This window comes from Coloeus monedula (genome assembly GCF_965178545.1).
Source record: "Coloeus monedula genome assembly, chromosome: 10".
In the NCBI taxonomy this organism is placed as follows: domain Eukaryota; kingdom Metazoa; phylum Chordata; class Aves; order Passeriformes; family Corvidae; genus Coloeus; species Coloeus monedula.
The window spans coordinates 10140471-10164918 of NC_138790.1; the positions used below are offsets into that span (position 1 = coordinate 10140471).

At 36.9% G+C, this 24448-nt stretch overlaps 1 protein-coding gene across 1 annotated transcript in view; it reads right to left on the bottom strand.

Annotated features, from left to right (window-relative positions):
* Positions 1 to 24448, bottom strand: part of COL4A4 (collagen type IV alpha 4 chain) — a gene marked incomplete at both ends in the record, with an annotated part of 61755 nt that overhangs the window by 32388 nt on the left and 4919 nt on the right. The window contains 13 exons of the mRNA XM_082287730.1: positions 3545 to 3598; positions 4593 to 4637; positions 5213 to 5272; positions 6438 to 6491; positions 7912 to 7992; positions 8940 to 8981; positions 9140 to 9175; positions 9636 to 9698; positions 10443 to 10478; positions 10706 to 10774; positions 13387 to 13503; positions 15162 to 15206; positions 16106 to 16240. Of these exons, the coding sequence (XP_082143856.1) occupies positions 3545 to 3598; positions 4593 to 4637; positions 5213 to 5272; positions 6438 to 6491; positions 7912 to 7992; positions 8940 to 8981; positions 9140 to 9175; positions 9636 to 9698; positions 10443 to 10478; positions 10706 to 10774; positions 13387 to 13503; positions 15162 to 15206; positions 16106 to 16240 (837 nt within the window). The remainder of the gene's footprint in view (positions 1 to 3544; positions 3599 to 4592; positions 4638 to 5212; positions 5273 to 6437; positions 6492 to 7911; positions 7993 to 8939; positions 8982 to 9139; positions 9176 to 9635; positions 9699 to 10442; positions 10479 to 10705; positions 10775 to 13386; positions 13504 to 15161; positions 15207 to 16105; positions 16241 to 24448) is intronic.

Sequence of the window (24448 nt, forward strand, 5' to 3'; positions counted from 1 at the left end):
AAAAACAGTTTCACAGTCTAACAGCTATTATCAATGGTAAGAGATACTCAAAGCTCTTATAACATCTGCATTAGGGAAACATAAAAGTGCTTACTAATGGTGAGGAAAATCACTTCTGCTTGGAGGATTTCTAAATTAACTTGGATTTTGATACTTAGAATTGCAAGTGAAGAGGACTTTATGGAAGTCTTTTATGTGGCAAAATGTATTAGACCTTTTGCTTTGTAGAGTAGGAATCAGCCCTCTTTTTTCAGCAAATGGGAACTGAGAAAACAATCATGTCAATGTGGGAACTGCGTAACGAGGCTGCATTCCCAGGACTGGACTCCAGGGCCTTTTAGGACACAGACAAGGAGAACTGGGACTGCAAAACTGGATACCCATGCCTCTTTCTTGGCTTTAAAAAAAAAAAAAAATTGTTCTCTACAGTAATTAGACAGTTCTGTCACTGTCTGCTACTGTCTGCTGCCCTCTTGATCTCTGGCCTGTTTCCTTTGACTGTATCTTGCAGAATGAAAAAATATCCTTGTGTCATCTTTGGTTCTTTTAAAAAGGAACACGAATTTGTCTTCCCTAATGACACAGAAGAGCCTTCTGTGTGGCAGGAAAGAAAATGTGAATCTAGCATTTTTCCTTCTTCAATAAATTTAGAAAGAATTTGAGATTTAAAATTAATTTAATGATGATAAATACTCAAAGATTTGTACGATAGATGTATTTGGCCCAAGTCTTATATAATTTTTGTGCTGATTTTTAAATGACACAACCAGAACACAAGAAAGAACTGAAGAGTAATGAGCCACGGTCAAACATTTCTGTTCTTGGTATCTCAAGTGAAAAATTTCAGTTGTGGTCTCTGAAAATCTGGTTTAGGCTGTTAGGTCTAATGACCCTCTCTGGATGGCACCTGCCTATTTGCTGTGTTTTCACCGTTGGTACACTCCTACACAATGGCATATATCTGTTTGGATTATTTTGTTGACTGATACTGTTTTCCCATAGAAATTTCAGGAGACTCAACTTGTCAACAGTTTATTAAAAAAACAGTAGTGTTGCCAGCATCCAGGCATAGGGGTCAAAAGGTATGGCAACAATTCCTTGAAGTCCATTTTTTGTTTTTAGCAACAGTTAACATTTTTTACAGATGAAATCTACTTTCGATGCAACTGGGGTTTTTTTCTGAGTCTTTATGCAAATGCATCTTAGATTTTCTTTGAACATGTTTGTTTCAGAAAAATCTACACAAGGACAGGCTATTCCCAGGAGAAGTTTTAATCATATTCTTGTTCCTTCAGTGCATGTGATTTTTACTGGATCATAAGCAACAGCTGGTGAGACCAGCTGAACAGTTGATGCAGTCTGGATAGATCTGCCCCTTTCAGGAATAATCAGATTTCTCCAACTGTTTCCCAAGCAAACCTAAAGCATCTGTGCAATCACTCAGGATTTTGCATATCTATATTAGTTAACCTTTTTTTATTAAGTTGTGTCTATACTTGATTTGATTTCTTTTGCTCTGTGCATTAGCAACTGTGATTTCATCATTCTGATTCATTACTGCAGGACTTCAAGCTTTTCCCTAGCATAAGCTACAAACAATTAATTATTTTTTTTGTTTACTGTTTGTAGTGTTAACTGATGGCTATTCAGGCTGTGGGCTAATCAATGGAGTCTGAGGAATGCACTATTCTCTTTATGAAATTACTTGTCTCTAGTTTGTTAACGATGCCCCGAACTAAAACAATTTGTACATCAGGGTGAGAACTTTTTAACAACAAAACACTTAAGATTTGATTCTCTGTTTTGGGAGTATTGGACCACAACGAATTTTCTCTTTAAATCTGACATGCAATGTTTCAGTTTAATTAGTATGTAAATGATATCACTGTGTTGTGAAGCTGATAATAGCCAAAGGGGAGGAAAAGTAACATCTGTGGGCAATTTTTCCCTCCAGGTACAACCACATAATTGAAATCCTGGCTGAAGAAGCTGGTCTAGCATTCTCCTGGCAATCCTAACTTTGAAAGTCAGTCTGTGACTAAGCCAGATGTTTTTATTGTACTTTACTTATTTACTTCATGTGTTTGTCATTTCTCATTTGTAAGCATGCTTCTTGAAAACCTGTTTGTTGCTTTATATTTGCGTGCTTTCAACTGTGTCCTTAGATGTATACCACTTATGACAAGTTTGTACCAGCCACAGTTTACTTCTTTGTGTCGCCACAGATTATGTAGAGTGTGTTCTAATCTTAACCTTTCATTTATAACAGAGGTGATTTTTATGCAGATCTCTTGAAGAAAATTTACTGGTTTATATGCAGCTTTCAAAAAAATTATTTTAGAGGGAAATAAATACTCCTTGACTTTTGTATTCCAGAATATTTAAGCCAAGTTCATTAATGTCACAATTTCTGCAATACTGTTTTTGTCCTCTGTACTGTGGTAATAACTTTGATGAGCTTTTTCAACCTTGATGTCTCTATGGATGATTCTGTCACCCACCTTCTGCATTGCAGCATTTCACTTCTCCTCTTGCTCATTCACTGCTGACCACTTGGACCCTATCCCAGGACTCCTTAGGCCTTCCCCCCTAGCTAGACTCACTGCTGCTTTACTCCCTCTAGGGTAGCATCCAGAACTGCTTTTTTCTTCTGAGTGTGCTTTAGCATTGTAGATTCCACAGGAAATATAATAGTTCCCTTCATTCAAGTCTTTGTTGTTATTTAGAATTACAGTATGATCCAGTAGTCAGAATTTCATTGATTCTGAAGCCTGCAGAAGAAAATTCCATAAACTTATGTCCTGAAATGTCACTAGACTGACACCTGGGTCTTCTGAAATTATTTTAAGCATCTCTTCCACACTTTAAATATTTTCCTCTTTTACTGTTTAGCCCTGGGATGTGACACCTACACTTCTAATCCCTAACAGAAAGCAGCATGTATTGTAAAATAAAATACAGTGAGCCAAATAGGAAATGTTTAAACACAGCTGGTGTAAAGGAGTCCAACTTCCTTACCATTCCAGTAAACATCTTGGAACAATTACTTATGTGAATGGGTTGAACACATGCCAAGAGATTTTGGTAAATCATGCAAACAAGCCCATCTGAATGGAATTTTGCCACTCATTTGGAGCTAGTTTTCATCCTGGTTTATAGGATCATACTATTAACTAAATAGCAGCTTCCTTTGCCTCACATACCTCCCTGCAGAATGCAGCTCAACCATGAATACCTTGCAGAATACTACAATTCATGGATTAGGTAGCTATCCTGGTATATTTACAGGTAACTATTGGCCATTGGGATTAACAATTCATATGGTATGTAAAATAGAATTCCCACTCTCATGTGCCCCAGCTAGGAATTTTCTTACATTGTTATTTACTACCACAGTGATGAGTAACTATAACCATCATGAAAACAGTAAATCTTTAAAGAAATTATGACTGTATAAAGGGAAATGGCCTGATAAGTGGGTACATTTGGGAGGAAACATTGGCACAGAGGGAAGTGGGGTGTGAATGTGTGGTCATTTTTTCACCTGTATGCCTGGATAGCCAGGTTGTCCAGGAAAACCAGCAAATCCTGTTTCACCCTGGAAAGGATCACATAAATACAATTTGATTAATCTGTAAAGACATAATTAATTGAGCAAAACCCAGTAAGGCAGTCATACAGTATTGTTATAATTGTGTCCACAGTTTGTTTCAGAGAATTCACTGGGTTCACACAAGAGGTGGTGTTTCATAGACTCTCCTGTGTTAGAAAATTCACAGCATGTACTGCCAGGTTATTCAGACAGTGGTCAGCAGATTCAGCGAAGCTGGGGCACAGAATTAGCTGGAATACATATCAGCAGACTCTGACAGACTGTCTGCTTAAGCAGCTTGGTTTGCTGCCTGCTGAATGACTCTCTTAAACTACTGCACGGAAAGGAGCTGCGCATCAGCTCTCTTCTCTTTTTATGATTTTTCAATATACTCATCCAGCCAGTACTGAAACTTTCTAGGTAGGCAGGAGTGAAAAACAAAATGAAAAGTATTTTTGCAGATAAAACAGTCACCTGGAACATAACTCTAGAGGCAAATATTTATACATTAATGTGATTTATGAATAGCATGATCACTACCTTAACTAGATTTGGGCAAGATATACATACAGCTATTGTTCTTTATTCCAGTAGGATGTTGTAAGTTTGTAAGCAAAATTTAGCAGACTTAGCATCACTGGAATTTCTCTAGCCAGAAATATGAACAAAACATGCATGCACCACAAAATTGCACAGTGTCACCATAAAAAACAAAGTTAACATGCTGCATAACTTTTCTAGTATGCTGTATGTGTGTCCCACTGACTTTTCCTCCTCCTTGCAACTTCAGATTTCGTTAGCAAATTTCAGCCAAATTTAAAAGAGTGGCAGAAATTCAAAGTTCATACAGCTTTTGTGGCAACAGGTAGCAAAGAGAAAGGAAGGAATGCAATCTGAGCTGTGAAGTATGTGGAAATTTCAAATCTGCTCAAATCCACAGAAAACAAAATCTCACTGATCCCACTGTTCAAGGAGCTGCTTATACTTTATGCCTTCATACCTTCATTCCAGGAAAACCTGCAGGTCCATAAGAACCAGGATGACCCTAATAAAAACAAGTAGACTGTAAGCTAAAACAGTAAAAACTTACTCAGAATTAAACCTATTCAGAACTGGTGACAGTTAATGTTACACAGATAAATATTACTTGGGATATCTTCCAAAAACTTTGCAAAGCATTGCGAATAGTTTCTATGAGAAATGAACATTAATTAGAACTATAGACCAAAGCAAGCCAATCAGGTTTTCACTCAATTTTTTTACCATATTGCATCAATAGTATGCTAAAGTGCTGCTCCACTTCAGCACTGTTAGGCAAATCAAGCACAAGTAAAGTTGCTGTAAAAAACTGCCATCAACACGTATGGAGAACATGAATTACTGTGCTATTCCAGAACAGCTTTGAGAAGCTCTAAGTATTTAGAGGATAACCCTACAGATTTACTTTCTTTCCAAGGAAAGTCTGTATGAGCTTATGTTTAAGCCTGAGACAGGCTAAGTCTCAGGGCAAGTCTCCTAAATACTCTATGCAGGAAGCATGACAGATTAGTTTAAAAAAATCCTTAAAGTCTTTCTTGAAATTGCAAACTTAAACTGCCTAATTATAGTGAATTTTCTTACCCGCAATCCAGGGAATCCAGGAAGACCTTTTTCACCCTTTTCTCCTCTCCCAAGTATACCCTAGAACAGTCAAAATAGTTTTTTTAACCAAGATGCTCAGTGAAGTGTGCCATAAATTTTTTGTTCACATTTATTAAATGATGTATACATTATATCAATGGATCTTGTTTCATTTGCGAGGCTCAGTCACTGGGGCTGACTTGACACAGCATCACCAGCAGTGCCTAAGTAGCTCCAGTTATTTGAGGAACCTGTTCTGGTCTCTTCTCTAAGCTTCATATTCTTTCAGCAGTTGAATTTGTATTTTTTTGAAAGTTCTGGGCACCATTTGAGCTGCTTCAGCCGATTTCTCTGTTCCTGCTTATGACTAACAAGTGCATGTATTATCATTTACATAGACAACTAGTACTGGCGCATGCATCTAAAGCCCATCTTTTTCAATTTAAATCTGATAGAAAAAGATTAGGTTAGTTCTCTTTTCAAGTGCCAAGTAACAGTGGACTTTCTATGATGGAAAAGGAACTTCTGAAAAAGTGTTAGACTTATGACTCAGAAATGTGATGTTCGTTCTTCTCTTTTCTTCTCTTCTGCTACAAAGCTAAATAAGTTTTTAACATAAACTAAAGTAATTCTTTTTTCTCCAATTATCCTCTGATATTTTGTGATATGGTAGCTTCCTGCCTGTGGCAGGTAGCTTCCTCCTCTGGCACATCAATGTTTAAATTGATCATGTTGACAGCAAGAAAAGAAAATGTAGAATAGACAGTAAAGAGCAACTCTTTCTCCAAGTAGGTGGCTCTGCCTTCTCTACCCTTGGGGATATCCACAATGTGAAGTTAAAATCTTTCCCTAATCTACTGTGGTAAATATACATCATGCATTATATACATTATATACAAATATACATTAAGAACACATTCAGATCATCTCTGTTTCTCTTCTTGAGGAAAAATAATCTGTACTTGTATTTTCTTCACTGTTCCAATCCATTATGTCAACAGCCCAATTGGAAACAACACTGACCTTTTGCTGCCAGGCAACACTCAATAGGTATGTATAAAACAGACTCAGAAGGATTTTCCAAAGGGTTTTGAAATAGTTTTGCTTTCACACTGATTTAGGTGGTGATTAAATTTCACAGCAAAAAATGCTTTAGAAGTTTAACATAATAACCACAGAAGGACTTTGCCAGCACCGTGGAAAAGAAAAAAGTCCCATTACTTACTTTGGGTCCACGTGGCCCTCTGTATCCTGTTACCCCAGGTAATCCTTTTTGGCCCTACATATAAAAGAAAAGTTTTTGTGTATATTAATATGCAGGATATGCCTATGTGCTGGTTAACTTTTTTAAAGTCCTGGTCTGAATTAGAATTGTTTAACAGCATTTTTTAAACACTGGGTGTGTTTCTCTAGGTGTCCTAGACACAAGAAAAGCAAGACAAACATTTATATACTTATCTTTATTTCTGTTAATGCTGTCAAACCAGCATAATGACTGTGGAGGGAAAAAGACGTATCTTTTCACTTGCAAGGACCTGCTGGTCAGGCTTTGTTAATACAAACATGCATGACAGTAGTCCTTTTTTTACTTTGCTGCTCTTCTTGGTTTGATATAACTATTCACGAGCATAAATCTAAATTTTTGAGCACAGCCTCAGTCTGAATGGGGTGCATGCTGCTTACATGGCCATGATTGTGTCATGTGTTGTACAGCAGCAAATGTCCCACTTCCCAGTAACCTGGGGAGTTTAAGGCAGTTCTTTTGGTCCTTTCTCTCTTCTTCATACACCTGTATAGCAACCATTTGCATGATCAAAGCCCAAGATCCAACATGTGAAATCTACTGGTTCCCTGAGTTGAGGCTGCAGGAGCTGGAAATGCCAACTTCATATTTTCATTTTTGTATTTGAGGAAATCAGACTTGAGGACACAGAGGCTCCAATATGGGCTCTGTAACACAGTTTTTTGTTAAAAAATAACGAGGGGTACAAACATTCTAATGTTCTAAGCCACTCAGCTGTGGCTATATTAGGTGTGATGTTGAAGAAGTACAGGTTGTCCAGGAAAGTTGTGGATGCCCCATTCTTGGAAGTGCTCAAGGCCAGGCTGGATGAGGCTTTGAGCAACCTGGTCCTAGTGGAAGGTGTCCCTGCCCATGGCAGAGGGATTGGGACTAGCTGATATTTAAGGATTCTTTCAACACAAACCATTCTATCTATGATTCTGTGATTATAAAACTTGCAATAAAAATTGACAACAAAATCACACTTAATTTTTATATTAAAAAGAGCACCCTAGAAGGGTTAGGGTTAGTTCAAAACTGTACATTGGAGTACACACAGTTGCAAGTAATGTGCAAAATGTAAAGTATTAGCGAGGAGCCACAAAAGAGATTCAATAGCACAGTAATCAAATTTGCCAAGATGACTGAAATACAATTTGCTAATGACAAAAAGCGAAGAAAACCAAAGCAAGGGCAGTATTTCTTTTCTGCATCAAGTTACTCTTCCCTTCAGGGAAGTAGACATGGGGTGTCCTCTCCTGAAAGCTTGTAGGATGGGTGCTGAACACAGGATTCTGCTGCAGCTGGTGTTTTCTTACAGAAAGATAGGTTTGTCTTATGCCATCCTTGCATAAATTACATCACAGAATTGTACTTGCCAAGTTGAGCACTGTAAAATACCATGAAAAATTAATACCTTTTGTCCTTTGAACAGCTGAGCTCCAGGAGGTCCAACTAACAGTGGTGACCCAGGCAGCCCAGGCAGTCCGATGTCGCCCTGTAGAAGCCAAAGGAACAGCAGAGACATTCTGTTCCAAGCAGTGTTTCAGTGACACTCAGCTTGTTTTCCTGTTTACTACAGCACTGTGTACTTCTGTACGCACTGAAAATGTACTAACTACCTGCAAATAAAGGTTTGCACTCACATCTGTAAACTTCTTTACCATCTGCCCAGATAAGCAAGGTTGACAATCTAATCTATTCTCCTGAGTCATTAAAAATAATGTTACGGCTAAGGAAATAAATGAGAACTCCTGGCTCCTGCTCCAAATCTGCTGTGGAGATAGTAGTTACAGGACTGTCAAATGTCTTATGTGTACATACAGTCTCTCATATTCTAGACCAAAGCCTTTGAGCACAAGACTTTGGGAATGTGAAATGAAACTATTGATTTGCTATGGAAAGTTGTGTATATTAGACGCTTGCAAAAATTCTAAGAACTGACTGGACAAATTCGTAGAAGAAAAATCAAATATTCCACATTGGTTCTATATATCCTGAGTATGCTAATATAGGTGGAGACTGGTAGAGGAACTATTTATTATGTGCTTGTCCTTTTCTTACACCCTTTCCTTGACATCTGTTCTGAACTTAGCAAGAGATGAGATTCAGGGACTGATCTAGTCCAGCCCCTGTCACTAAGAAATCACAAATGTTGTTGTGATTACCTAGGCATTATCTGTCCAGAATGCATGTAAATGCTAACTAACATTGATTGTTGCTTTTCAAAATCTTCAGAATATGCTTGATTCCTGCATGCAGCTCACTAAAGGAATAATTTCTGCTCTGAATTAATTGATTCAGTAACTTGTATTACTACTTCTGTTCTAGCACAATTAGCAGGAGAGAAAGCCAAAAATGAATGGGTTCCAGGGAACCTAACAAGACTATATTATTCTTCTAATTCTGCAGCAATAATATATTTAATATTATTTGTTTTCTTACCGGCTCCCCCTTTTGTCCATCCACTCCAATCCCTGGATTTCCCTAATTGATAAAGAATGTATACAGTTTCAGCATGATCAGAAAATACTAACATTAGAGTTAATCACAAAATGTTTCCAAAAAACTTGATAACAAACATTATGAACATTTCAAATACTTGTATAAATTATTATTTCACAACTTCAGAAGTCATTACCTACCTGTTCACCTGGCAAACCAGGGTAACCTGGAATACCCTTAAAAAGAGAATGAAGACAAGTTAATATGTCTGATTTAGAGACAGCTTGTTTTGAAAATTATTTCCTCTTGCCTGTAGGACTTAGAGGCAAAATTTTCTCTTGGGGTGTACCTATTCCAAAATGCAATTTACTTCACTTGGTCACTACTTTCAGGATGGCTGAACTCTGTTTTCCCCCTGTCCTGTCTCCCACAGGTGGTCTTGGGAAAAGGGATTAAGGAGAAAGCACTAGGAGCATTTCTCCATGACCACAGAGTGCCGGGATGAAACATGTTCATGCAGACATGGGAAGGAACAACACATTCCTCAACTTCCAAACTCATAAGGTAAAGCAAACATTTATCTTATCAACTGCCTCAAAAGTTACTTTTAGACTTGATTCACATTAAGAAAAGTTCTAAAATGGGTAGACAAGAATGAATGCATATCTTAAGGCTGTATAACTGCGGTGATCTTACAGGCAAGCCTGGATGGCCTGGGTATCCTGATGGGCCCATTGCACCTCTTGACCCTCTAGGTCCCTGGAAAAGATGGCAAAAGATCTTTTTGTGAACACAGCAAGAACTTGCCCTTTTCTACACAAAATGAGCCCCTCCAAAATGCCTCCATCACTTGGACTCAGCCTACTGGCCACTGGATTCCACCCAGAATCTTACACCAGCTTGCATCATGCCTGAAACCTCCCTGTGACTAGAGCAGCCCAGCTCCAGTTTCTGGGTAATACCGGACGAGGCACAGTTATACATTATTAATGCATTGAGAGTACACTTTGTCAGCAATTGTGCTGCAGGTGTGGGGACTTGATACAGTTCATCAGTGAACATCTTTTTGAAGGGCATAACAAGAGGAACCCAAAGCCATAGAGTGTAATTCAGCAACAAAATTAAACTCTCTCTTCTTCTTGCATGTTCTTATGGTGAGAATATGGCAGAGTGCTACATCTTCTTGGGAGATCCTTCATATACTGTAGAAGAAGGTGTCACATCTTGGATTTCATAGAGAAAATATTCTGTGAGTATCAGGGCATCAGCCGCTCCACACAGCTAATGCTGGTGGGGACAGATCTGTTTCTGCTCCTTTTCGGCCAGCGTGAACTGGCCATAGGAATAGACTATACAGACTTAATGTTTCTCAGACTTTATTCTGGAATTTTGCTATTTAAGGCAGGCAGGGAGAAACTCCAATATTTCTTACCACACTAAGGAGAAAAAATTGAAAGATCTTCAAGACAAAAAGCAGGTACAGAATCTGCTGACTGTACTTACGGGCATGCCAGGGGGTCCAGGATCACCTCTCTCTCCCTGTAATGACAATCATTTAGCAAATGAACCAGCTCAAGATTTCTTGTGGGTATTTTCTAACTTTACAGATATTAAGATCCCAAACGATCTGTTATAGTTGTATATATGTTTTTAATTTCTTTTTTTTTTGCACCAAGTTTTATTAACTAGTGTGGAGTAATGGAACAATTACATTTACCATACATGTTCTCCTACAACAGATGATTTTTTCACAATCAGATACTTACTGGAGGTCCTTTTCCAAAACGTGAAATATACACTGAATTTCCTTTTTCTCCTTTTTGCCCCGGAATTCCCTTTAAAGAAAAAGAGTCTTTTAAAACGTGATCCACTTACTTATATCCTACATTTCCATGGAGACTGTATGATAACTTCTCAGGCTGTGACTTTCTGGTGCCCCTACATCACAAGGTAATCCACTAGGATCACGAATGATCATTTTATCTAACAAAACCTTCTGTACAGTTGAGCAAACCAGCCTCCCACATCTTTGGGACTCCTGCTTTGTTAAGGTGCTCCTTAGCATCTGGGTCCTTCAATTTTCTACAATCTTCACAAATCTTGCCTTTAGTATCAATATGCCTTCTTTTTCTTTCAGGGAGGCAGTGTCTTTAAGTACTAGCCTTCTACAGAAGTTCATTTTGTGATTCAGAAGAATTGAGAGTGATACTGCATACAGTTAAAAAAATGAAAGTATGGACTGTATTAAATGCAAAATATTCAGTATTTCCATCTATTAGGAAATCTGTTTCAGTCTATTAAAAAATCTGATACCTAAGAGCCTTGGATTTTAAAAACTAAGTTCCCATGGTACTTGCTGTGGGGTCCTTTATAAAACTCTGCTAATGGTAGCACCCTCAAAAACTCAATCTGACTTAGCAGGAACAGATGATTTATTTTGCGAAATTTAATTGTAATGCTCAATTTACTATTGAGAGCATGATATGTACATATCTGAAGAACAGATATATAAAGACATTATTTCTGAAGTTTTTCCATTTGAAATCCAAATACAGTGGATATAATTTACCCAAGTTAACCACTTGACTAGTGAGTTCAATAAAATGGGACACTGTCAACCACTTTGTACTGGTACAGTGTTCATGATATCCTAAACTGGCTGTCCAAATCCTGCAGTCAGAATGAAACAGGAAAGGTATTTCTCCCTGGAATGGTACAATAAAAGGAAGAATTACAGCTGCCTGCAGCTGATATAACTACAGTAGACTGGATACAGATTACAGGTAAACAACAGCTGCTAGGGAACACAATAAACAAATCAAAAGTTGTATTTATCTTCAGTAATTTTACATGTAGTCTCTTGTATAATAAAATATTTTCATTAGATTCAGTTTGTTATCTTCTGTGTGACTTAGGTAAGGCCTTACAAATAGAAATTACTTTCTTTATTTTCCAACAAGGCAAATGAAGTAAAGCCGATGAATATGCACACAGCATTAAACAAAATTATATAGGACAATGTTATAAATAAGATAAAAATGTTGGCTGTAAAGTACAGTCAAGTAGTACCTGGTGCAACAAATAGATTTTAAAATAGGCAATCTGCATAGAGAGGTTGGAAGACCATTCTTGCACACAAGAAAATATGGTTACTATGTGTTGTTTTTCTGGGTAGCTAAATTAATTTGCACTGGAATTTTAGTATGCATAACCAAGGCTACATGCCTATTATGTCTCCCTGTTTTTGTAGGTTGCAAATACTTTTCTAGGCCTGAAAAAGAGCATGCTCCTGAAATTGGTAAGATTTGTGCTGTATTTTGTCCCATGTCTCATTTTTCCTTTATGTCATTTAGCTAATTAACATAAAGTAAAATTATTTTGAAGGTCATAGTAAGTAAGAAAATACAGGTGAAATTAGAGTTTCAGCAGAAGTAATGAGTTACTTTCAGAAGTATAACAAATGAGGTTATTAGTAAGTTTTTTATCATGTTGTGTGTTTCATAGCATTTATTACAAGTCCAAATTGAAACTGTACATTACTCTAATTGCTATTATCTTTAATAACATCATTACACTCTGGCACCCTCTCCACATTTTTCTAGTGGCTGAATTCAGCATTTTATTTAGCTCTCACTAAACACATTTGATTTTTCATGTAAAGTGCAGTTGTTTTTATTGTTTTACTTAGAAAATTTCTGGGAAGCTGTTAGACTAACTCATCAGCTCTTATTCATTCAGAACTAAAACTTGTTTCCACAAAAAGTCAAAGACTGGTGACTAGATCTGTTCAGCAAAATTTCTTTGGAGCTACAGTAATTTATATCCCTTACTGACATGAATCTCTTTATCTGCAGTAGTCAAGTACTGCTAACACAGCTACTTAAACATATTTAAAGTGCCTTCCATTTTAACAGCAAAAATAAACACATATTAAAGTGCTAATTTCAAACATTTTAACTGTGAAATAATCTCTGCATATGCAAATATATACCCAGGCAAGACCAGGAGTGCACAGAGCACATATGTGTAAAAAAGTGGTACAAAATCTTAGAGTATAACAGGACTTAGGCTTGTTGAACCTTCCACTTATTTTTAAGTTACCTCATGTATGTCCCTACTAGTAATACTTTTAAGAAATTTCAAGTATTGATGAATGGCATGGTGGTTTCAAGCTACTCCTTCTCTGCTGCTGTGGTTACATTCTGGGGAAATAAGTCAGAATTTAACTGTCAAGGCAGCTGTATGTACTTCAAGAATATAGGAGCTTATTTCACATTCAAGCTTAATCTGTTAAGGCAGTGTGTTTCACTCCCATTAACCTGAGTAAGAATGCTGGGGAATTCCCTGTGCAGCACTGTAAAGCTGATGCCATAGTCTAAGAGTAATTTTAAGAGTTGTTAGCTTGGAGAGGAAATGGACGTGTACAGTGGGAATGCCTTTCACATACATAAGGACCTCTTGGTCCTATATAACCGTTTTCGCCTGGAAATCCTGGGTCTCCCCTTGAGCCATTGCAGCCATCCAAACCATGCTTGCCTCTGGGTCCTTCCCTTCCTGGGAGTCCCTGAAAGACAGTTTATATTGATTAGAGATACACCATGATTAATGGGGAATTACTTTTTAAATTAACAGAACAGTTCAGAAACAAATGTATCTCAGATCTGAATCAGATGACATCTCACAGTGATCCTGGTTTCATACTCTTTTGCATTAGAAATGTTTTCTCTTCTGAGTAGAAATTTTTGTGGTGTAGAACAAATTATGTAAGTCTTTTGTTTATTTGGGTTTTTTGATGCATAGCAAATATAACAGCGACAACACTGGTTAAGAGGACTAGACTGTGTTTTTCACTTGAGTGAAAAAGTAATGTTCTGTCTTCTCAGAGAATACAGACTCTTTGCTCCAGAGCAAAGAGTCATTCTTGTGGCTGTAAAGCTGGAAAAAAACCACAAAAGCCATCTCAAGCAGCATCATGTTTTTAAATCATTAGGATAAAACAAGGAAAAATGGGACACAGCTTGACTCAGGCACACAGTAATCACAGAGATAGTGATTTTTCTAACCTAGCAAGAGCTAACCAGTGTCCATATAAGGCTTAGTTCTACTAAAAATTAGGAACTGGACAATGAAAACAGTGAGATTTTTCTTGGAATGATCTTCCTGTTGGAGACAAAAACAGTTTTTCACAGAATTAAAGATTTTTGTTGGGAAAAAATATTAATTTTGACTCAAAATTATTTTTTGGGAGGCAATCTGAAAAATCATCAAGAAAGTATCCTGGTCATTTGCCTGAAATGCTTTTGTCAATTCTGCCTTCTTCCTGTCTGTAAATTCTTCATTCTAATTTGTGGACACTGTTTTTAAATTAACATTTTTTGCAAAAAAAATATACATTTTTTGGGAACACTTCCTTTTTTTTGTGCCAAATTTCGGCCTTGTGACCTCTACATTATCAGACATTTTGGCAACAGTCCCACTATCAAATGTGGACAGCTGACAAGCAGATGCTACAACACCCACTCAGCTCTTGGTTCTGTTTTCACTTTTAAAATTAAACGTTTTAACTTTGTTTGATCCATATGAAACTAGTAACATCACAGGAATTCAGTTCTAGTAGAGTATTTTGAAAAATTCCGTATCAAGATATTATTTCACCAATTTTCACAATGAAGAAGACATTCGTAAAAATATATAATCACATCCTTATAAAGATATATTTAGGACCCACTGTGCTTATTCAGTCCTTATTTAGGTTAAAATTACTGGACTCAGTGGTTGGAGTTTTCCTGCAAAAGGACTACCAGCAAAAATGAGAATCAACAAAAACCAGTGCATCATTTGAGATATTTTCAGAGATGTTAAGAATGCAACAAGGAGACCACAGTCTGTTAGAGAGCCTGAGAAAAGAAATACACTGCTTTCAAGCCTAGCTCTGACACATGCTATGTGGCCACGGGTAGTCTCTGCCTTCACTGCCCCACTCCTGCATGAACATTCTGTACCTATCTCATTGGGATTTGGTGGCATTTGTTATTAATAGTAAACACAGTTTAAGTTAACCTAGTTATTTTACATTTTTGCAGAACATGTAACTCTGTGAGAGAAATTATATCAGTAAGTATAAAGCCAGACAATTTAGTGAATGTAATATTCTGTTATAGGATTTGCTATGAATTTATAGGAACTGTAATTTTTATAAAGAAATATTTGTTTAATACGTACAGGAACACCATCTAAACCAGGAAATCCTGGGACTCCAGTTGGCCCCTAAAAACAGGTGATATGAAAAAACAAAGTTGATGAAGTCATTAACTCTTAAAAATAATGAAAAACAAGAATATGTGGTACTATATAGCAAGAAACAAAAAACCAGTCTTGTTTGACATATGAATCAAAAGCCATAATTTTCAGAAATTAAGTATCTGAAAAAAACTTCTATGGGCTTAGCAGAAGCCTAGTGCCAATAGTTACCCATGTAACAGATGGTACAGGACAAATGTCTATTACTCAATAGCCATTCATTCTCCAAAGATTATAAAATTACAGAGAAGGGGAACTTGCCTGTAACTTATAAAATATTTCTGTCTGTAATTTCACAATCCTGCTCCTGTTTTGATACTACCAGCAGCGCAATTTTTGCTTACAGCATTTACATTTCAGTTGTGCTAGATACTGACATTAGTGATTTCACTCACCCTCTGAGATCAGTCAAATTAGACCATTAAAACTATTATGAAGTACCAAGACCAAGGGATTTTACAGATATGAAAAACAGGAATCTGAACTGCAATTTATACTCTCTTAAGTGGTAATAAAATTCTGTTTAGTGCAGTGCTTTTAAAAGCACCATACTGCTCCCTCCAACTCTACATTTCTACACCTTCTTTGAGGTTAAGGGGATGACACAGTATGTGACAATCAGAGCCTGTCTATTCATCGTATTTTATGTCTTCTGACAATTCTAATTTTGCAATCCACAGCAAAAAAATCTCCTAAAATATTTTTTCAAGAATTAATTTTCTGTAATTAACTTCTGTGAGAATTTTGTGTGAGCAAGAGTATAGTTTGGCAAATGTTTTTTTGGTCATTCAGGTTCTGTTTCACTTATCAACATTTAACATTACATACTGTATACACCTAAAAGAGCTGTCTGTGGTGTTTCCTACCTTATCACCATTTTCTCCAGCTGGCCCAGGCTGCCCATTCTCACCTCTCTGTCCTTTCTCCCCTGGCAGACCAGCTGGTCCTGTAGATCCCAAGGGCCCAATTGGACCTTGAGCTCCCAGCTCACCAGGCTGACCCTGAAAAGAGTCCAAAGTGAATGACTACTGCTGTAAACTCCACAGCAATTCAGAGATGACTCTGTGGATAAAACAAGGCTTACAATGTATAAATATTCATGACTCAAAACAGCTGCTGGACAGCCTGCAGAACTGTCCCATGTGTTAGGTGCTGTAAGAACACGACCTTCAAGTTTAACAACTTGCTCAAGGTGATAATTTCTTTTCACCTTCATCAGATCTCCAAGACCACCTCTCTGAGATGCCTGGGATAAACTGCAAATCTTCCTGGCTCCACCAATATAAGTATCACCTTTTGCAAGCCTAGGACTCCGATGAGCGTTGTGTTTTCCCACCAGAAAAATGAGGACTCATTTTAGACAAAAAGACTTTGTACACAATTAGAACAAACCAAGAGAGTTCCCTCTTTCAAGTCTCAATATGCCAATTATCTTAAGTTTTTCTAGCTCACATTTTTCATAATCACTCTCATATCCTAGTGCCTCATTTAAAACGTGAAGTTTCCTGGAGAAAAAAAATAATAGTCATTAGCCAACATATTTACAAAAAGTATCAATTTTAATAGACTGTGTTAAAATGGGTTGGGAGGTTGAAGAATGTAACTTATCTAAAAAAGGCTCTAAATTGAGTATTTGTACCTTCATTACCATACAGATGATCTTCACAGATTTTATTAACTTTTCCAAGGTAATATATATTCTCCTGAAGCAAAATTACTTCCCCTGCCAACTGCATTTTTCAGTTTATAGCACTGGTGTGGAGTTGTTTCAGATTTGTTGCAGTTTTTGTTCTGTGATGCTAAACAACTATTCAATCATAGATTCAAAGTGCTGAATAAAGCAACCTTTCTAATCAGGCTTCCCATGTGAGCTGTCTACACTTCCACCCTACAAAAATCTAAATATTTATAGGACTTTATTTCTCTTACTCATCTTTTTCATTTTATATCATCATCCTTGTTTACCTGTAACTTGTTCTGTTTCCAACCTGAAAACTGTTTTGCTTTCTTTCCAGATTTCATTCATTAATTATAATAAAGTATTATAACTATAATTAATTATATTATATATTATATATAATCAATACATAGTTAATAACTTATTATAGTATATAATTAATTATTATAATTAATTATAATACAGTATTTTAAAAGAGAGCAAAATGGAGCCCCATGCATTCCTGAGAAAACCATATAGCTTTAGGACCACTTGAGGGCAGTAAAAGATACTTCAGTATTCACAGAAATAAAACACTGTATCTTTATTTCTATGAATGGATTGAAGGAAAAAAAAAAGATGGAAATGAAAGATTGTAAGAAGATATGTAGCTTCAGGAAACAAAAGAACTGAATGCTTGCTTCTCAGTGTAAACTTTTCAGCAGGCTGAATCTGTCTGGACAAAATCTTCCTTTGTGAATTACATGCAGGAACCTAAGCCTCTTTTTATTTATTTTCTACCTGTCTTTTTAAAATCAGTGTGATTTGACAGTCGGACAAGAAGTGAAAAAATGTATGGTATGCATCATTCAATCAAATCAGCAAAGCAACAGAGAAGATAATTTACTACATGTTTGGACAGGAACATACTGTAGGTTTATGCCACAGTGGAAGTAGGACTGGATGACCACTGGCCCTTAAGCTATGAACAGGAACTTAGTCCAGAGGCTAGGAAGAGAAGTCCTACACTTAGAAATAAGGACTACCTGAAAAAAGAATTCTCACATGACTCGTGCTCCATTTATCTTTACTCGCTCCTCTCACTTCAGTCTTGATCCTGCTTCCAGAGAAGTCATTGGCAAAAATTCCAGGGCAGAATCAGCATGTTGTCTTCTCTAACAGTTACAATATTCTTGATACCAGAATTTGAGCAGTGTAAAATATTATGCAAATTAAGGGCTCCTGGTATTAAAAGCTGATGATTCTGCATCCTTGTTAACAGTGAATGGACAGTCAGGATTCTGGGTGTTGGGTGATTGCTTGCATGAACAGTTGCAGCCTGTCTACCAGCAGTGCCTTGCACATTCTCTGTTAGAATGAATTTATTAATTAAAGTACTTTTAAGGCAGCTATTATGCCCTTTAAATACTTGGCTGAAAAAAAGAACTGGACAACCATTTTAATTAAAGCATAATTTTGAGTACAAGTGAAATGAATGAAACCAATAATAAAATACAACTGTTTGAACCATTAACTTTACTGGAAGTGGTATGGCTTTTTAGTACTCTAAACTAGCTATCACCTTGCAAATGCCTCATTCGTCAACAAGAAAAGAAAAGCATAAGATATTTTGCACTATTTTTTTCATGTCTTTGTCTTTTAATGCATTTTGTTGACAACAGGTTTCTGCACCAACTTCAAGATTTTTAATTAATAGTGTATATGCTCTGCATTCAAGAGTTGAAAATTTTCAAAACATGTTATATCCTTTGGACAGTTAAGAAACATGATTTTTATTGCACTCAGAAAAAAAGCTGAGACACTGTAGGCATTCTACGGTAGTTATCATAATTAACAAATAAACACTTCCAGGACATGTAGTCCTTTAGGTTGATGAAATGTCTTCATTTGCTGCTACCCTGTGAATTTAATTGACTCCATGGTCTTCAGTGGAAGGTAGTGAAGTCATAGAACAGAGTCACTGAATTCAGAATTCACAATGGGTTTGGCAGCTGATACAACTTTAGCATGCCATGTGAAGCTGATGGATTCTCTCTCTTTCTTTCAGCTCAAAGACTGATAATGACTGGGAGCTTTGTTAAGACCAAACTGATACCATGTCATAACATCTATTATCACATCTATTATTTGTGCCCATCCAATGTGACTACCACAGCATTACAGTCTCAGGACAGCTGTAAAAATAAAGAGGATGAAGGTAGTCATGCTCATGTGGAAATGACAAATTAGCTCAGATAAAATGAACAGAATATTATGCCCGCTCTGCCATCTGATGCCAATAAATTCCTCTAGGTTTTCAGTGCCTTGTTAATTGTCTAGGTCAGGAACTACCCATGCCAAGACTACAATCTGTTATTTTAGCATATCCTGGGCTTGACCTGCAGTAAGAAATTGACTTTAGGCAAAACAAGGCTGTATTTTTTTTTAATTAACTATGCTTCCCAAGACTAAGACTGCAAATACTTCAGAATCATGCAACAAAACATTTAATACTGTTTGGAAAAGGCAATGGACAAGCTTATTTGGAATTACTTTTTTTTTGATGCCTGAGACTGAAGAGTACCTGATTTTGAGAGTGCCTTAAGCACTTAACTCTCTCAATACAATGTTTTAAAGGAGTCTTAATTAGAAATAAAAAAACTTTGTGCTACTTGAGTGAATTCTGTCTTGCTTCTTACTACCAATAAAGTCAAAAGAAGCCCAGTTATTGCCTTCAATTAGGGCAGTACCCTATGTTACAGGCTATGGAGATATACCAGTGATATGTGAAATGCACTTACCTTCTGTTTATAAGAACAAAAGTGAAAATGCCCAGCAACTCCACACAGATTGTAGGCAAATAATACAGCAACCCTTTCCACTGTGGACTGGTCTCTGGCTTGTGACTGTAACCAGTCTTTCTCATTTCACCAGGAGCAGGACAGAGCAAGGAAGGAAAGTAAAGCAGTCTCTGGGCAAGAGAGGAGTGCTCACAAAGGCATTTGGAGAGATATTTTATTTTGTAATTTGCTTAGTGAGGTGGGGGCATCCACTGCTACTCTAAGCTCCACCCATGTCCTCTCCCCTTTTGGAAGAGCTGGTCAATTACAAAGCAAAACCACAGCTTCCAGGGCTTGGAGGGGTGTCCATTCTGGGAAGATTTACTCCTCACTGTGTAAGACTGGGACCAAGCTCATTTTCACTGTAAGTCAAGGCTCAAAAAACCCCAAAACAAACCCTCTTCTAAATATAAACTTAGATTAAGATGAGATAAATCTGGAAATCATACAATTTGGCATTAAATCCAGTCTCTTGTCCTTAATAGACCAAATTAAATAATTTCTTTTTCATAGCTTTTTAGCCAAGTAAATGCAGTAATAATACTTAGAGCTTGAGTTTTCATAGAATGGTTTGGGGTGGAAGGGATCTTAAAGATCAAGTAGTTTCAAACCCCCTGCCCAGTAAAGCAGGTCACTCAAAACCCCATTGAACCTGGCTTGAACACTTCCACGGATGGGGCAGCCACAGCTTCTGTGGGCAACCTGGGCAAGGGCCTCACCACCCTCACAGTATAGAATTTCTTCCTCATATCCAACCTAAACCTAATCTCTTTCAGCCTGAAGCCACTATCCCTTGTCCTGTCACTACAGGTACTTGTAAACAGTCTCTCTCCATCTTTCTTGTAAAGAACATCTGAACCATGCTGTAAACTATTGGAAAATTTGGCAACTTCTCATCCTATTTTTCAATGATATAATATGCTACAGGAACAAAATACCTGATGAGGCAGCTTAGTATTCACGGTGATACTTGACAGAAGCAAGACAAATCATAATGAAGTGCTGAAAACATTATTCACAATGTATACTTGGGTTTGCGTTTTAACCCTGTGGTACTATGAAAAGAAAAACTATCCAATAAGCCAGTGGGTGTCACTGTTGTGTTAAACAAACTTAACAAAACATAGCACTGAAACTCTTAACTGCTAATGGCTGAAAGCAGAGAGCTACAAATAGAGCATCGCAGACCACAAATAATTAACATCAGATTAGCTAATAAAATAAAATTGAGTTTTGCTCTGAACCATTTTATTAAAACAAGCCACCGATAAAAAAGAATGGTTTTGCAGAGTTTTATCTTAGTTGATGTGGAAAAGCTTGGCAATCTGCAGCAACTGAGAAAAAACACAATTTTCAGTACAGTAGGACAGGGGAACCAAAAGTATTAAGAAAAGAAAAATGCTCGAGAACAAAAGGAGAGATAATTTAAAGAGATCAAAACTTGAAAATTTTTTAAAATGTCTAATATGAAAAATGCTAATTTACAGAGGCTGTAGCTGGGCATCCTATACGAAGAACAACCTCAAAGAGACGTTACAGTGGTTGGTGTTATTCTCCTTACAGACTGGAGTGGTTCTGTTCCTATTCCATATTCTGGTAAGCAGGATCCATTCCCTACCACTTCAAATCCTAACTTCTGGAGTCAGAGAACTGCCTATTCCTCTGCCCAGTTAAAAAAAAAAAAAAAAAAAAAAGTGTGGTCTGCTTCAGATATAGATTTAGGGGTCTCATTTCTTCTGAGTCTGTCTTACAGAAAAACATAATATGGTTCTCAGTGAATGTAAGTGAAATGCAAAAGAGATGTTACAGAAATGTATAACTGGTCTCAGGAATCTTCTGCTTTAAAACTTACAACTAATGTACTGGGAAAAAAATTATCAACAGGTAAAAGGCAAATAATGGGAGAAATCTGCATTTCCTCAGATGCTAGTGTACATATATCTCTGATAGTGGATTTGAGACCAAGTAGAAGGATTTTACATATTTATTTCCTGAGTGTGTAACTTGAAGATTCAAATACAAGTACTGGGTATTCCATGTGAATGACAGACTGACACTGCATACTGACATGCAAAAAAAGTGTGGTTTGATAAATGCCTCTTACTCCCCAAAACAGGCAGAATTTGCACAATTTTCACAGTTAGAACATTTAAAATATGTTTACACTGTGCTGTAAATTGAACTCACATAACCCATGGAACCTACTAAGGCAATTTGGCAACTCACAAGATCTACTGGGAAGATGTTACAAGAGAAGCAGTGCCAGAGGACTGACTTACTCACAGGTAACTTTCCTCATTCTTGGACGGTGCATTCTTGCCCTGCAGTGACTGACTGATATCAGCTGACTTCCTAACTTACCTGTGACGCCCAAGTGACTCAGCATCTCTTGTGAATGCTTACTCCTTATATCTGAAATGTCAGACAGTGTAAAACCCTCCTCTTAGATGCTGCATTCTCCCCTACACTAGGACAAAAATAAGCCTCTTGCTTCATCTGCAAAAGAACAAACATTGGTCCTGCTGAGTTATATTTATTATTCACTTTGATCCAGGCATTTCACATGATCCCATAGAAGCCAGAGCAGGTTGGGTCATGAATAGATGCTTGCTTCCCAAATCTACTTAACTAAAAGCAAAGCCAACGGAATTGAATAGGATCAAACTCTGGGGTCAGCACAGGACAGGTTTACAATTGGTCAGTGCTAACTGCAAACTTTTTTTTTTAACTATCTAAATTCTATTAGAGCAGCCAGCATTTTTGGAAGCCTGTGATACAACACTGCAGGAGTTTTCTAGGAAACACTTTCCAATGCAGAAAAAGAGGATGAAATGGTGGAAAAGGTTTTATTAGGTCTCTAATGAAAATTGAAATCACAGACTTTATGGCCTACCAAAAAGGAAGAGGGGAGGGGAAAAAGAATCTAAAACGTCCTGTACTGGCATATATACTTTCACCAATGATGTTTTGCTTCATTTATCTGTTCTACAGTTCTGAAATCTCTAGGTATGGTACCACACAGTATGGGCAAAGAGATTTAGCAGCACATTTTAATGGTGTTCTATGGAAGAAAGAGTCCTTTTGAGTTGTGACATAAGATCAAAAGATAAACAATATAATGTAAGACCAACTCCAAAAAGATTGTAATCCCAATTGAACAGAAAATTTCATTGTGATGTGGACAATTGTAATGATATACTACCAGCAGTAGTGACTAAAATGTTTTTTCAGACAGTGATTTCTTGCTAACGAATAGGAGTGCAAATCTATTTATTGCACAGACTTACATATGGTTGAGAGAATTTAAAAGGACAGGTACACAAGCTCTTCTAAAACCCAATAGAGTGACTGATGTATAGATATAACAGTTTTATTTAAATATTTAATGAAAGTTCAGCTATTTGCTTCTACTTTTCTTTAAACTTGCCCAGTATCAATACATTCAAGTCTGGTCACTGCAGTTTCATTTTCTTATTCCCATGGTCAGCTTTTCCATAGCTAAAACCTCAGTTATCATTATCATGTCTACTTATAATGAAGAAGGCTTTTGATGTTGAAATTTAAAAATATTTTCAAATGGGCAAATAGAAGGCAAAGTTGTATACCAAAAGTTCTGAATATTTAGGTTTGTGTACTGTACAGTGCCAGAGGCTTTTAATGATCATTTATTTCTTACACTTTTGAGACAGGATTGAGGAAGATGTAAAACTCTGAGGAACCAGACTCAGAGCAGGATTCAGACAGAAAAGCAGATAAAGCAGATGTTTTACATTCTAGGAAGCTAGCAATAAGATAAACAAATCTTTTATTTTGTAATGAGTAGTCTCCACAAAAGCTCAGAGAGCTTTGCTCAGAGAGCAAAGTTAGTGTGTCAGAGTGTAAAAGCAGAACACAGCAAACTTTAAAAACCAAAAGAACTGTAGGATGAAAGACAAGATTAACTAATCCTATAGAAAATTATTCATCACCATATATTAGTATAGAAAATATGTGCAGTAATCTATGTGAAGCAGTGTTTAGTTAAGCCATATTTCATGTAGGGTCTGAAGAATACTTCTGTTTCTAGCATATGGATTAATATAATTGACTACACTAAATATATATTCATATTACATTGGAGATACTTTGCCCATTATTCATCAGGGTACATGTACATCCTTATTTCAGAGCTTTTTCAGAAAATGGTACAATTCTCAGATTTTATTTTTTTTTTTTGCAAATTTACATTTGCAAAACAACATTAAATTTATTTTGAAATATTTATTATGCTTCTATTTGGCACTTAGGTCCAGTTCATTGGAATTATTTAGAAATCTAACTGCAAATGCATGAATCATAGTACAGTTTACCTGTGATGAGGACACCTTAGGAAAGAGCCAGAACAACTGCAGGAGGTGTTTATTACTGACTGATTATGGGCATGTAATTCAGAACTTCCAGGCTACTGAATGAGAACCCAAATCAGGGGAATTCCCCCTAGTTTGAAAGTCAGTTGTTTTTAAATGGCACTTCAGATCAGGTTTTTGGTATCCAAAACAGTCTATTCAGTAGCACTGAGAGACACTGCAGTGGTACCAGTCAAAATACTGTTCCTGGGATGCCCTTTGTTAGCACAGTGTTACAGAGATATACGCATCCTAGGCCTCTATTATGAAAATCCTACAGCATGGGGGACTTTCACATAGACATAATCCTGGAGGATTAGGATAGGA